General features: G+C 45.6%; 1 protein-coding gene across 6 annotated transcripts in view; it reads left to right on the top strand.

Moving 5' to 3' along the window:
* Positions 1 to 13,661, top strand: part of CAMTA1 (calmodulin binding transcription activator 1) — a 248,518-nt gene that overhangs the window by 82,153 nt on the left and 152,704 nt on the right. For all 6 annotated transcript variants that reach the window (XM_066564162.1, XM_066564158.1, XM_066564157.1 and 3 more), the window contains one exon: positions 1,686 to 1,821. In XM_066564162.1, the coding sequence (XP_066420259.1) occupies positions 1,686 to 1,821 (136 nt within the window). The remainder of the gene's footprint in view (positions 1 to 1,685; positions 1,822 to 13,661) is intronic.

Here is a 13,661-nt window from a genome sequence, read left to right as displayed (position 1 = left end):
TGTCTTCCCACATGATCAGTTGGCCGCTCTGGGCTATGTCTGAATGCTGAGGGATGCATGAGCAGGGCAGAGCTTTCCTCTTTTCTTCCTTACAGTGGATGAAATGCAGCAGCAGTGTAGATCAGGTTAAAATTGTGTCTCATCTCATGAAGTTATCTTTAAAAACCAGCTGCTTTCTGTGAGCCTTAAAGCAGCTCGATACACTCTTATCAAAATCGAAAACCGCTCCAGAGATCCTTAAGAGATTTTGTTTCATTGGGCTCTATTTTCTATAAATCTCGTTAACTGCTTTGCCAGTGCCCTCTCACTGTGTTCCTTTTTCATTGCAGAAATCAACCAACAAACCCTGTTCCAGCCCTGCAGAGCAGCAGCAAGGCTGCAGAGCTCAGCTCTGCCCTACCTGTGCCCGCGTGGCGCTGGGGGTGAGGGAAGCAGGATTTCCCTGGCATCAAAAGCCTCCAACTCCTCTGTTTTGTGGAAAACCATGTGTGTGAGGGCAGGGGCACCAGGCAGGAGCTCAGCTCTCTCTGGCTTTTCATTGCCTGACCTGGGTGGCTCGTGAGCCACGGACACAGCCCGAAGGTGCCTGGGGGATCTCTGGTGTTGTGAGAAGGGTTTAAGCTGCCACGTGCAGTGACTGGGGGTTTATAGAATAAACACTGAAATGAGATACAGAATACCTCCACTGAATTAATGCACTATCTCCAGTGCTGTCAAACAGTTACTGTGGCTGTGCTGACACCCCAGTGTTTATTTTCAGGGTGATGAGGAGGAGCAGCCTCCCCAAGCCCTTGTGTCCAGGCTGCTGGGACCTGGGGGATAGGAGGAGGTGTAGTTTGGGAGGATGGGGCTTGGCTTTCTGGCCACAAGCAATAAATATTTGTGTGTATTTGGAAAAAGTGCTCACTGCCTCCCAGCTTGGAGGGTATTTGTTATTTCTTGGTGTTACAACAGACTTGCCTCAGTTGTGATCTGGCTTACAAATAGCAAAATCTCTCTACACCCAAACTACAGTGGCTCCTGTCTGCTGGGCATCACCATGCCTTTAAGGACATTTCAAATTGCCATCGTAGTTTTTAAGTGGAAGAAGTTTTCCTGTGTCTTTGAAGTTGAGAAGGTGCTCAGAAGGGAGCAGGTTACTCCCTGTCTAGCACTGATCTAAGCAGAGCAGTGAAACCAATGTGTAAGCTCGTGCTTTTATCCTCCCCTTCTGTTTTGCTTGTTTATTGCCATTTTAAGCCAACATCCATGTCCTGGTGCAGCCTTAGAGGTGGCTGGAATCTCATTCTGCTGATGTGTTAGCAAGAGAGAGAAATTGTAATTAAATAATAACAATCCTTTTTTTCCCCTAAATTTTCTTTCCTTCTGATTTTCAGCATGTAGCAGTCAAAATACATCCTGTGCAAATGTTGGCTATTTTATCAGAATTCCTTTCTTTCCTTTCTTTAACCTGTCACTGGCACTTCCTGCATTAGGTAAGAGATCCTCACAGAAGAGTTTGCAGATTGCAGATATCACTTCAGCCAGGTAACAGCAGCAAAAGGGGAGCATTTATTTCATTTGACACCAAATCCTGACTGTTGCTTTCTGTGGAGCCTTTTGCTGGTCTGTGGGACATTGTTCCATAGGCACTTTCAGTCTGGTTTTGTTGCTTTATGTAACCCAAACCTATTTCTTGCTTTTAGACCACAGAATGGTTCTATGATCCTGTACAACAGAAAGAAAGTGAAATACAGGAAAGATGGATATTGCTGGAAAAAAAGGAAAGACGGGAAGACCACCAGAGAGGATCACATGAAACTGAAGGTGCAAGGAGTGGAGGTAGGAGCTTGGTGGGGGTGGCTGTGGGCTGTGATGGCTCCCCAAGATACCTCAAACCAACAAAGGCTGTCCACACCTTCAGAAAATGACTCCTATTTGCTGGATTCCATCTGTTACCCCCGGCCTGGGTCGTAGTTGCTGGCTGAGGTTAAACCCCAACTCGCCCCACCCCCAGCAAATATACTTGTTCTTTATTACTCCTTTGAGCAAACTGTGAGTACAGCTTCACCACCTGCCTGTGTGGCTGCTGGCTGGGCTGTGTGACTGTAGAGTGTCTCCACTCTGGTAAACTCTGTGCTTTTTGTAACAGGCACTGCCCAAGGGCAGCCCGACACCTCAGGGTGGGCTGCACAGCACTCTGTAACCATGGCAGCTGGAATGGGTCCAATTTGATTCTCACAAATCTCAGCTAAGTTTTGGTAGCAATTGCTGTAATTTCTGTGTGCTGATGGAGTGTTGGTCTTGCAGTATGCAGGGGAAGAATTTCTGTTGAATTTGACCCAGAATCCATGTGTGTTTTGAGAGAACCTTTGCTCTGCTGATGGTGTTCAGCCACTCAGACACATTCATGCAAGTGATTGCACCTGAGGCATTATTACTGAATAAGCTCATTTGTTCTAAAATATGTCATTGTTTGACACCACTTTTCTTTCTTAACCTCAATCTGCATGAGGAGAGAGCTGTTCTGATCACTCTGGTCACTTCTGATGTTAAAGGTTTGCACAGGTGTGGATAACAAGTGCATTTATGCACGTTTTATATTTATTAAATAGCAATTACTTGTTCTGGTAGCAGAAGCCTACCCACAGAGCTGTGCCCATCTCATTCCTAAGACAGCAGGGCTATATTCCCAACACTGGATACCAAACTTGGGGCCAGAGTGGTCCAAGGCTGTTAAAATGTGTAATTGCAGTGTTCAGCTGTGTCGTTTTGGCCAAGGAGTGTGAGGCTGCCGGGTGTGTGTTTGTGTAGGCTGGGTTGATTTTACAGCTGACAGCCTGTGAGCCTGGCTGGGGTAATGGGGGTGTCCACGACAGGCAGAGCTTCTCCTGTGTCTCCAGGCCTGTCTGGCTGATGCTTTGCAAGGCATGAACCTCCCTCCTGTTGGGGTGAGGGGCACCCTGCTCTCCCCACGTGGAGCTGGTGGCTGAAACTCCCCCAGCATCCCCAAAGTCAGTGCCAGCAACGGGAAGGGGACGAGTGCCCAGAATTCATCTCGTGCTCCAGCTTCCTCCTAGCCCATTTGTCATTCTTACATTCTGTCTGCTCTAATGAGGTTTTGGGGTTTAAAATAGTATTAAATGGATTGCATTATATTACACCAGAGAGGCATAACTTTGTTGCATAATTTTTACATCCAATAACAATGTTTTATTATGACAAGCACACACAAAAAAAAAAAAAAGTCGTCATCACAGAAATGGTGCCTTGTTTTTGTTTTGGGTTTGCAGAATGTGATTTAATTAACTTCTGTAAACTTTCACAGTTCAGAACACCAGACCCTGTGCTGTCCCTTTACCTGTAGCAAGAGATTGTTGATGACCTTTGCCTGCCACATGAGCACATGAGAAAATAAATGGGACTTTCTTGGGGTTATTCCAAAACTAGAGCTATCCAGCCCCTTAGTGCCCAACTGCATGGATGTGGTGGTGATTGTGTTTAGCTCAAAGAACCCTGCACTGAACCCATTAATTTCTATTTTACTGAAGTGTGTCTCCTGGAAAGTAGCAAATATGGGCACATCTGGAGCTGGAGGAAGCACAGCTTTCAGGGATCCTCCTTGTGGCTGATCACATTCACCACTCAGGAAAATAAGTGTTCAACTATTTGCTTTGTGATTTGGATGTACCAGGGTTTAGCCATTCATTCCTACATCCTTCTCCAGCTTGAGAGCCCTTTAGTACCTGATTTTCTATCTTCAAGAAGGTACTTGGACCCTCTCATCCTCAGGCAGCACCTGGGTGGTCACTGCCAGTCTCTGTTCTGAACGATGCAGAAATTGTCTGTTCTTTTGACTTCCAGGTGTTTCTTGGGCAGAATGATGTAGTTTTAACCTTATTAATTAATTACTCAATCAGTACACCTTGCTGCTTCCCAGAGAGCATTTTGGCTTTAGGTTGCTGATACCATTTTAAAAGGAAGCAATGTTCTCAACTTGGACACGTAGGCAGCAGATTTAAAATAACAAAAAAAGGCTTTTTTCAAATTTGGAGTGATACCGTAGTTAGCCGCATTAGGGTTTAACAGGGCATGAAATAACTGTCTGCCTTGTGGCACTGCCAGATCATCTCAGCAACTCTTGCAGCCAGAAGATAAATAGGGATCATTGTTGCACTGATGGAAAAGTACTTGCAGAGCCGACAGCCAAGAGCATCAATAGCATCCAAACATTGCTCTGGAAATGGCAGCTCGGAGGCAGGGCAGAGGAACATGCTGGCCTGTGAAGCTACTGACCAGCCAGTTCTGAACAGGGATTTGTATTAGAAGATTTAATAATTAATTCCTTCCTGAGTGTTGTCAGTGTGATGGCGCCTTTGTCTTTCCAAGTTTTGGGTAAATAGAAAAATACATTTTTGAAACAAAAAGTCTGCATCCTGAGGGATGTTGATGTCTATCAGAACCCTGTAGAAGGATTTGGTGAGCATGGGTGAGACAGCTAAAGCAAATTTAGAACATAAATAAGGAATAAACTACTTTGACTCATTTAAATAAATGTGGATTAGGAGGAATAAACTACTTAACCAAGTGGATGTTAAATGAAAATGGCCTGAAATCCTCAAGCTGTTGCCTTGGTTAGCATTGCTGTACAGGAGGGGTTTGGGTATTACTTGCTTAATCTGATCACAGTCCTGTCAGAAAAGGCTGGATAAACCAGAAAGGAGAAGTTAATTTGGCCTTTCCCTTAATACACCTCTTTGTGCAATTCTTTGTGGAATCTCTGGTCTGTGATCCTTTTTAAAATTCTAATTAATTAGGATCCCTGGTGATGCGTTCCTAATCAATTCACATAATTAAAAATATTAACTAATAAATAATAGTAAGGGGAGTGTTTGAATAGCTTTGCCATGACTCTGGATGGTGCTGCTCTGCTTTGCAGGCTCCTGGCTCAGAGGATGCATTTCTGCCTTTTCTTATGTGTGAACTTTTCCAGGAGAGTGTAACTGTGCCTTCACGTGAATTCGTAGTAAATTGCTGCCAAAATTAAAACGAGGTCATGTTTTTATAGTGAATTTCCCTCTTGTCATCTGTGTTTTGGAAGGTTGACACTGATCAAGCTGCTCTTTATCCTGTGTTGAGGATATTTTAGTCTCTCCAAACCCCAGTGCCTGAGAAGTGGTTTTGGAGAGGGGCTGTTCCAAGGCTGGGGCAGAGCTGTGCCCCTGGTCCCACTCCAAGCACCAGAGATTCTGTATTTGAAATTTCTTGCAGATTGGGTGTTTGTTACCTTGGTACAATATGGTAATCTTTATGAATTCCTTATAAAGAAAAAAAAACCCAAACAAAAAAGTAAAACTTGATTTCAGTCTTATTAAGAGAGAAACTCCCTTGTGGAGATGGAGATGCGAAGTATCAATTTTGTATGCAGGACTTGTATTTAATTAATATCATAGCAGTCCCATAACACTATTGCAGATTAGTCCACGAGGACAGGAATGAAAATTTTAGATTATTCAATTACTGCATAAACCCTGGGACATCACCATCAAAACTTCACACAGGTTTTGTAGCATTTGGGTTTTGGCAGCGTCCCTGTGCTCACCCTGGGTCACCAGAGTGGGGACAGCATCAGTGGCCTCTGCAGCCTGGGGCACCTGTGAAGGACCAGACTTTTGCTTTTGGTAAAAGACCAAATGGGCTCCTCTGCATTGTGCAAAATAGCCCACCATGGAATACTGAGCTGCAAAGTGGTTTTACATCTCTCTATTCCCTGCTATCGTGAGTGAAATCTGCTCGGTTGTCATGGGAGGGTGGGAGGTGGAGGTGGCACTTTGGAGCAGCCCTAATCTGGAGAGGGATTCCTTGGGCAGCCTGAGCCAATTCTCTGCAATTCACTTTAATTTACATGGGCTTTGCTCACCCTCAGAGGTGAGCTGTGTAGTTTGCAAACTAATTAGGATCACATTGTTCACTCAGCCTGCTTAATGCATTTCAGAGAAATACTGTGGAATGGCTTTGGAGGAGAAAGGAGAGTTTAATGTGAGAGGCTTTGTGGAAATATGACACACACGTGTGCATATATTAACACGAACAAGTGGCCCTGAACAAGGGAGAAACTGCTCACAAGGAGGGGCACTTTTCTGTTCTTCATCATTGCTGCAAATATCATTGTCCTGACACCTCTCCTGAGATTTCACTGATCCCCTTTATAACCAGCCTCTCTCTTAAGCCCCCGTAGCTCATTAGAGACCAACAGCATCTCCCCATTTTTGCTGGGACACCCACACCTTTGATGTGGCACACTCACCTTTGCAGTGTGCACCTCTCCACAGTGGGCACCACAGGCAGATGCTTGTGCAGAAATGTGGAGGTGTTGACTGCTCATGAGCTGTGGTTGGGATTTATTCCTGTTCCAGCTGGTGTTTATGGCACCTGGAATGCAGGGTTGTGATGGCATCTTAATGATTCCTGTGTTGGAGGGAGTCCTGGGAAATGGGAGCATTGTTTGGCCATTTCTGAAGGGGGGTATGGATTATTGTTAAATCCAGAATGGATCTCCTGGGAGTCTCTTCAGAAGGGAACGTACATATCAATAATCCTTTTGTATATCAGGGCCCTGATGTATTCTCCTGCAGTCACATAAAGTCACAGCAAATTCTCTTGAGTTTTGGCTTCTTTTCCTAATGCCCTGTACATGTCCAGAAGATATTTTTCTTCACAAGACCCGTAACATTCCTAATCCTTTAATTGTCATGGTTTATTTAACTTCATCAGTAGAAGTTTTCCTATTATCTGGCTGTCTCAGGATGAAGATTCAGGCTGAGATCAGGGCCTTGGGGGATGCTCTGCCGGGCAGGTGCCCTATAGGCAAGTTCTGCCCAAATCAAGGACAACCACTGTCCCTGCAGTGCAAGGCAACAGGTTTGCAGCAGCTCTCAGGTAATTGCTCTGTAATTGACTGCATCATCATTTTTTCCCCTGTTTAATAAATAGCGTGAATAAAGCTGAGCCACATGTGGTAGGGCTGTAATTCAAATCCCATTCACTGAAGTCTGAGCATTTTTCATTTAGGATGTAAAAAGACAGTTCTGATGTAAATGATTCCAAAAGGATCTCTGTGGACTAATGGCATTAACATCAGGCTAGATTGGAATTTTGTTGAGTAATTGGTGCTGCAACTATACCCTGTGCTGGGGGGAGAGAGGGAACCAGGGACCTACAGTAGTGGAAGTGTCCCTGCCCATGGCAGGGTGTCCTTGAGGTCCCTTCCAATCCAGACCATTCTGTGATGGGTCTGTGGGGATGTCAGTTTGCAGAATCCTCTGCTGACATTGAATTTTTCCTCCTGACTTGCCTGCAAAGCAGTGCTAGACGTCATACAGCTTTTTGCATCCCCAAAACAAAACAGCAAAACAAAAATTTTAATAAATATATATATACTTTTAGTCATCCTTATAAAGGAAAGCATTAGAACAAGTATACAGACACAAAACACACTGGCAGGCCCCTGAATCCCTCTGAAATGTGAGGCTTGTGTCGCCTCACCAACTGCATGGCACAAACACACATTGACATTTATATTGACTATTTCAGTTTAGAGAAATTCGAAATTAAATCTATTTTCTGCCAGCTTTGTGGGAACATCCATTTATGAAAACAAAATCCAATAGGAGATCTAAAGATTGGTGGCCAGAAATGAAATAGATTGAGAATAAAATATATGGAGATTGGATTGCTGGCTCTGTGGTCTGGGTTTAACGTGCTGGGGACTGGGATGGGGATGGAAGGGTACTGGTACAGACTTTATCCCTGGGTTTACAATGTAGATGAGTTTACAGCAAAACAAAATAATTCTTTCTGTGCCTATGTGGACAAATATGAACTCCAGACAACGTCTGTCTCTGGCAGTGGTGCCTGGAGAGGGGTCAGAGGGAGCCGTGCTGTGAGGAGAATCCCTGCCATTCCTCACAAGATGAAGAGGTTTCCTGGTTCTGTAGGGATCCCTGTGTCTGCACAGAGGATCCAGATGCTGGAGCAGCATGTGCCTTGTAATCTTGTAATTGCATTGTGGGCTGTGAAGGAGATAAGGGCTTCCATGGCAAGTGAGGAACCTCGGTGGCTCTGCCTTCCCTGCCTGGCTTTCAGTGAGCTCCTCTTTATTTATATCTTTTTCTGTGTGTTGGGCAGAAGGGCAAACCTTGTTTGCTGTATTGCTGCTGATTCTGTGTGCATCAGGGGTGCATTAAACATTTTAATTTCATGAGTTCCTGTTGGAAAGTGGGATATTGCTCACCAAGGTGTGCGTGGGGAGGAAGAGCAGAGTCTTGTTTGAAGGTTTGAAGGTGCTGGTGTTCCTAAATACAATCTGGTGTTGTCCCCAGCCAGCAACACAGACACAGAACCTGTCAAGAGGGGATTTTAGAGTGTGGATACATCTGACATGTTTGGATAGCCACACCTTTGTAGGATGTTACTTACTTCCCTTTTTTTATAGGCAAGGGATGAGGATTAATTAGATGGTGTTTGGACACTTTCTGTACATAAAAAGCATTAATTGCCCACTGGCACCCTGGGGTGGAGTGAAAGGGAAATGTGACAGAGGGGAGCAGGGAGGGCTTGGCAGTGCCAGCAGCAAGGGGTTCTCTTGGTTCCCAGCCGGGATCTGAGCCAGGAATTAGTGAGAAGCAGGAGCTGGGCTCTGGGTCTTGCTGTGTGTGCTGTAGGTTAGAGTGAAGCTGCCGGGGCACACGGCTGTGCTGTGTCTGTGCTACAGCAGGGGAGCCCGAGTGACCCCGTTGGTAATACCAGGAATGCAGAAAGTGTGAATTATCGTATTTTGGGGAGAAAAACTGTTTTTCTACTCTCTGCTTGTCCTAAACCCATGGCAGACGTTGTCTCGCATGTAGCAGCTGCCTGGTCTGTGCGGAATCCCTTTTCCTTGGAGCGGTGGGATGGTGCGTCCGTGCGCTCCGGTGTTCCCATATTTCTGCTGCCATCGCGTGGCTGCCGGGGCTCAGCAGCGGCTCCGGGCGGGAGGGACCCCGCTGCCCTCCCGGGGGCTGCTCCGCTGCAGCCAGGCCCCCATCCCAATGCTGCAGCCTTGCTCGGGGTTGTGGTGATGCTCCCCCCGCAGCTGGAGTCCCTCCATGGACAGGAGATGGACGCAGCACCAGGGAGGGCTCCATGTCCATCTCTGACTGCAGAGCTGCACTTGGTTTAATGTTCGGCTGAGTTCTCACAATAAAGTACAGTAGCTCTGAAGTCCTCTAAAGTGAAGAGTTCAGGCATTCAAATCAATCACTAAAGATTCTGATGTCCCAGTGCAAAGCCTGGGGGCTCGTGGGGCATGTCTGGGTGCCTCTGCAGGGGTGTGTAGCAGTCTGAATTGCCGCTGGCATAGTCCAAGGGAAGGAAGCAAAAAGGACCTTTGCATAATATCCACAGATGTTTTATTCAGTGAGATGTTCAGGTCGCACACACAGAGGGTCTCACTTTGTCTCCCCAAGGGGCCTGGGGGCTGTGACCCTGGTCTGGGGCAGTACAAAGATGAAGGCCAATAAGGGAATAGGGAAAGGGTGGCTCAGGGACGTACGATCAGGGGAAGGAGCCAACGGGATCTAACAGCTTTTTGAGGGAAGCTTCTTGTGTCTCCCTAGACCAGGGAATGTCCCCCCAGGGTCTCCACAAGGGGATGTGTTGGTGGTGGCAGGGCTGGGTGCCACCACCAACACATTTTGCTCTGGCCAGCCCTGACCCACTGCAGCCCCCACCATGGCATTCCCTCTGTGCTCCTCGCTGGACAGCACCAGAGGCTCCTTGTCAGTTGCCACGACAAATCCATGGTGTTTTTCCATTAAAAGGCCCTGTGCTCCAAAGGACTGCAGCGTCTTAGAGCACTATAAATATGTTTGTGAAGATTCTGCCTTCTGTCTGACCCCAGACACTCTCTGATACTGCGTGGGTGTTTCTGTTGATGGTTACACTTTGCCTGCAGTTTTTGTGTGCTTGTTGCTATGAAGAAATTTTGAATAAAAGCAGGCTGAGGTGACACGAGCATGCTGGAGCACTGTGAGGAGGATTTGCAACGCCTGTGACTCTGCTGCACTGCCTGATCCTCCTGCTGCACTTCCTTCTGAGCATGCATGATGGGAACCATGGCTTGGCCCTTCCTTGTCCTTCTGTTGGTCAGGCTCACTCTTGTCCCTGCAGGCAGGTTTCCATTGTGTCTGTAATATCCTACCACAGCCAGGACAATTTATTATAGCATTTTCCTACTAAAAAGAAGCATGGTTTTGAGCTGTAAAAGGTGAAATGCCATCTCCTTTCCTGCCTTCTGTGTGCTTCCCTTATCCCCGGGAAGAAGGGATATATGGTTAGACTTCAGTGTCGCTTTAATTTATAATTCCTTGTTGGAATTATAAAAAGTACATTTATAATGACAAAAACACGATAAATTTTTGTGTGTTAAATCATGAACTTTCCTGTGAACACTTGCTGAGGTTTCTGCCCTAGCTCCAAGCCTGGTGGTCCAGACCCACCATCCTACACTGTCTCCATTCCTAGGGCAGGCAGAGGGAGCTCCCAGACCCCAAAAGCCCTTCCTGCCTCCTCTGTCCCACATTTGAATTGACACTTCTTGAACTATCAAAGCTGTATGAGATAGACAGAAGGGTTTCAATCACAAACCCAAATTCAAAAGGTTTATTAATGGCTGGAGGGAGCTGGAATTTAATATTTGCCTGTTGTCTTGTCAATTCTCAGCATTTAAAAGCCCAGCAGCATGGGGATGATTCTAAATATAGCAACTTTATTTGAATAGACAGCATAGCTTCAAAGTAAATATTAATTCCATTATGCTATTAACAGTTATTTATCATGACAGAAAGCCATAAAGTTATTTTACTGGAATACAGCCAGTAAATTGCATCTCCTAGATGAGATACAGCACATGTTGAATTCCAGCAGCAATTACCCAACACATTTTATATATGTTGGTGACAAAACATGTTCCAACATGAGCCAAGCTCAGGCTTGTGTGGAAAACCCTTTGCAGCCATCACAGAGCCACAATGATGTGTTCCAATGGCACATGGAGCCATCATGAGCCACTGGAGCCACTGGCCAGGATCAGGAGCACCGTGCCACAGAGCAGTGACACACTGATGCTGCTTCTTGCATATTGCCTATTTGACTTTTTAATTACCTAAATTACTCATTAAAAGTCCCTCGTAATTGCCTGACTCCAAGCTATGGTGAGAAGTCTAGGTTTTAGCTGTGATTTTTTCTGAAAGATGTTGTGCATTTAGAGTTGATCACTGATTTTCTGCTGCTGTTGCCCTAAGTGCAAGTGTGTGTCCCTAGCAGAGGTGGGGGCCACTGGGGAATGTGGGCAGGGCTTTATCCTTCTTCATGAAATGTTTATGGGGTTATACTGCCTGTGCCAGCAGCTTCCACATGCTCTGCTGTGATCCAGGGATCAGCTTTTCCTCGTGCACAAGGAGTGGTGCAGAACTGGGGGCACTTCCAGCTCTGCAGCATCCTGGGCAGGGGACACATGGATGGAGTCACAGCTGTGACAGGACAGAGGATGTTGCACAGTATTACAAATTTCAGTGAGTTTATGAAGGTTATCTCTGATACAGTCTTTGGTGGGGACTGACCTTCAGCATATATTAGATCTTCCATTTTATAGCAGAAAACAATATCAGGGAAACATTAAGGGTCATCAGCAGTTGGATGCGCTTGTGCTAGCAGAACAATGAAGGCTGTCTGCCAAAGATTATTGACTTCTTGTTGTCTTTTATCCACAAAAATAACTCTTCTTATGTATAACCTATGAGAGCTGTGCGCTAACTGCTGTTACAAGAAAACCCCAATAGAATATTGAATAAAATAGTTTTGAAGAATTTTAGGTTTAGTTTCTTTAATGACTAAGAAATGTCAGCACCTGTGCACCAAGTGTTGCTCTAAGCAGAAGAGGAACATAAAGTTCATTGTATCACATTTGTGAATATTTTATATATTTTTGTGAGAACTAGAGAGAGCTCATTAAAAAAAAAGCTCATTTAAAAAGCTCATTTAATCAGAATCATCTGTAAGATCAACTAGATCACCTGCAATATCAGGAAGATTAAAACTGTGAGGTTGCCATTGGAGAACTTTTCAGATATCAAAGGATCAGCTCAGTGTGCAACCACCCAGTGTTTGAATTGTAAAAACATCTTTGAAATTCCTCAACTCTTGATTAAACAAACAAAATCTGAAGTGGATGGGGGATAGGTTGTGATTTTAACATTAGATTATCAAAATCAAAGAAAAACACGTAACAGTTGTTGAAAATCCATGGTGGGAGGAAAACCCCCAAGTACAAGATTGTTAGCTGTAATGTTCCTTGATATCCTTGATATTCTGTAACCAGGAGGACACACTAATTGAAATAGAGATTGCAAGGTCAAGAGGAACAGCTGGGATTGATGCCTTGAGAGGCTACATAGAACAGAGGCTAGGCAGTGCTAAAGGAATAAAGTAGATTTATTAAAAGGCCTTCCAAGGATACACCTTGGGCAGTACAAGAGCCTGACCAAGGCTACCCCCAAGATGGACCCTGGGTCACAAGTTTTCACACTTTTATAACTTTTGGTCCATTTACATATTGGGATTAATTGTCCAATTACAGCTTCAGGTTATGCAGTCCCATCCTCCCAGATTGCTCTCCTCAATTTGCTGCTGTTTACACTTTTTGGGCCTGAAGCTGCAATGTTGTCCTTGGTTCTGAGGCTGGAAAAAGATTGTGTGACTGAACTGTGAGGAGAACTTGCTAACACTCTATATGGAGTTCAGAGTTATATACTAACGGATAATATGAAAACTAAAACTTCAGGCATCAGGATCATCTGTCCTGCACAGCACACATTGGAAAATCCCACCTACTGATGCCTGAATTCAGTTGTTATGCCTTTATCTTCCAAAGAAGATGTTGGTCATGATGCAAAGGTGGAGAGTGTGCTGCAGGCTTGGGAATGATGCTCCAAGGGGCTGATCACTTGCACTGGTCAAACATTTTGTGTATGGCCTATTTTCTTGTAGGAGCCCACAGCTGGATGTCTTCCACCTGGCTGAGAGTGCCACGACAGGTTCCTCCAAGCCCTGTAGAGTCTGGGACAGGTGGCCTGTCCCCCTCTGCTGGGCAGGTGCTGACTTTGGGGTTGGACCAACCACCGATGGGGTGGAAGGGAAGCGTGGTTGAATCTTTGAGCCAATTCCCAGCCCAGATGACAGGGAGCTGTGTGACAGGGAGCTGTGTGACAGGGAGCTGTGTGACAGGCTGTGCTTCAACACGAGCGTTGTTGGTACAAACAAGCCCAGATGCCCTGGGCACGGGGACAAGGCTGGGGAGAGCTGGGGTGTCAGAGGCCACTGACAGATGGCCTTTGTCGGGAGCACGGGTCTGAGCTGGCACAGCTGGGGACCTCCGTGCCAGCCAGGACATGAGTCAAGGCCATGCCCTCTCCAGTTCCCTCAGCAAGAGGCACTCAGAAACAGAACCTGAATTTTAATGTGTGTTTATAAAATGCTTCTGGAGGCATCAAATGACAGGCAGATCAGTTCTCCACTTTCCACTGTGCCACATTACATTTTACCTTGTAGTTCTGATCAGGGCAGTTCTGCCTCTTCTCTTGTGT

Source organism: Molothrus aeneus, chromosome 21 (genome assembly GCF_037042795.1).
Source record: "Molothrus aeneus isolate 106 chromosome 21, BPBGC_Maene_1.0, whole genome shotgun sequence".
NCBI lineage: Eukaryota > Metazoa > Chordata > Aves > Passeriformes > Icteridae > Molothrus > Molothrus aeneus.
This window is presented reverse-complemented; position numbering and strand designations above follow the sequence as displayed.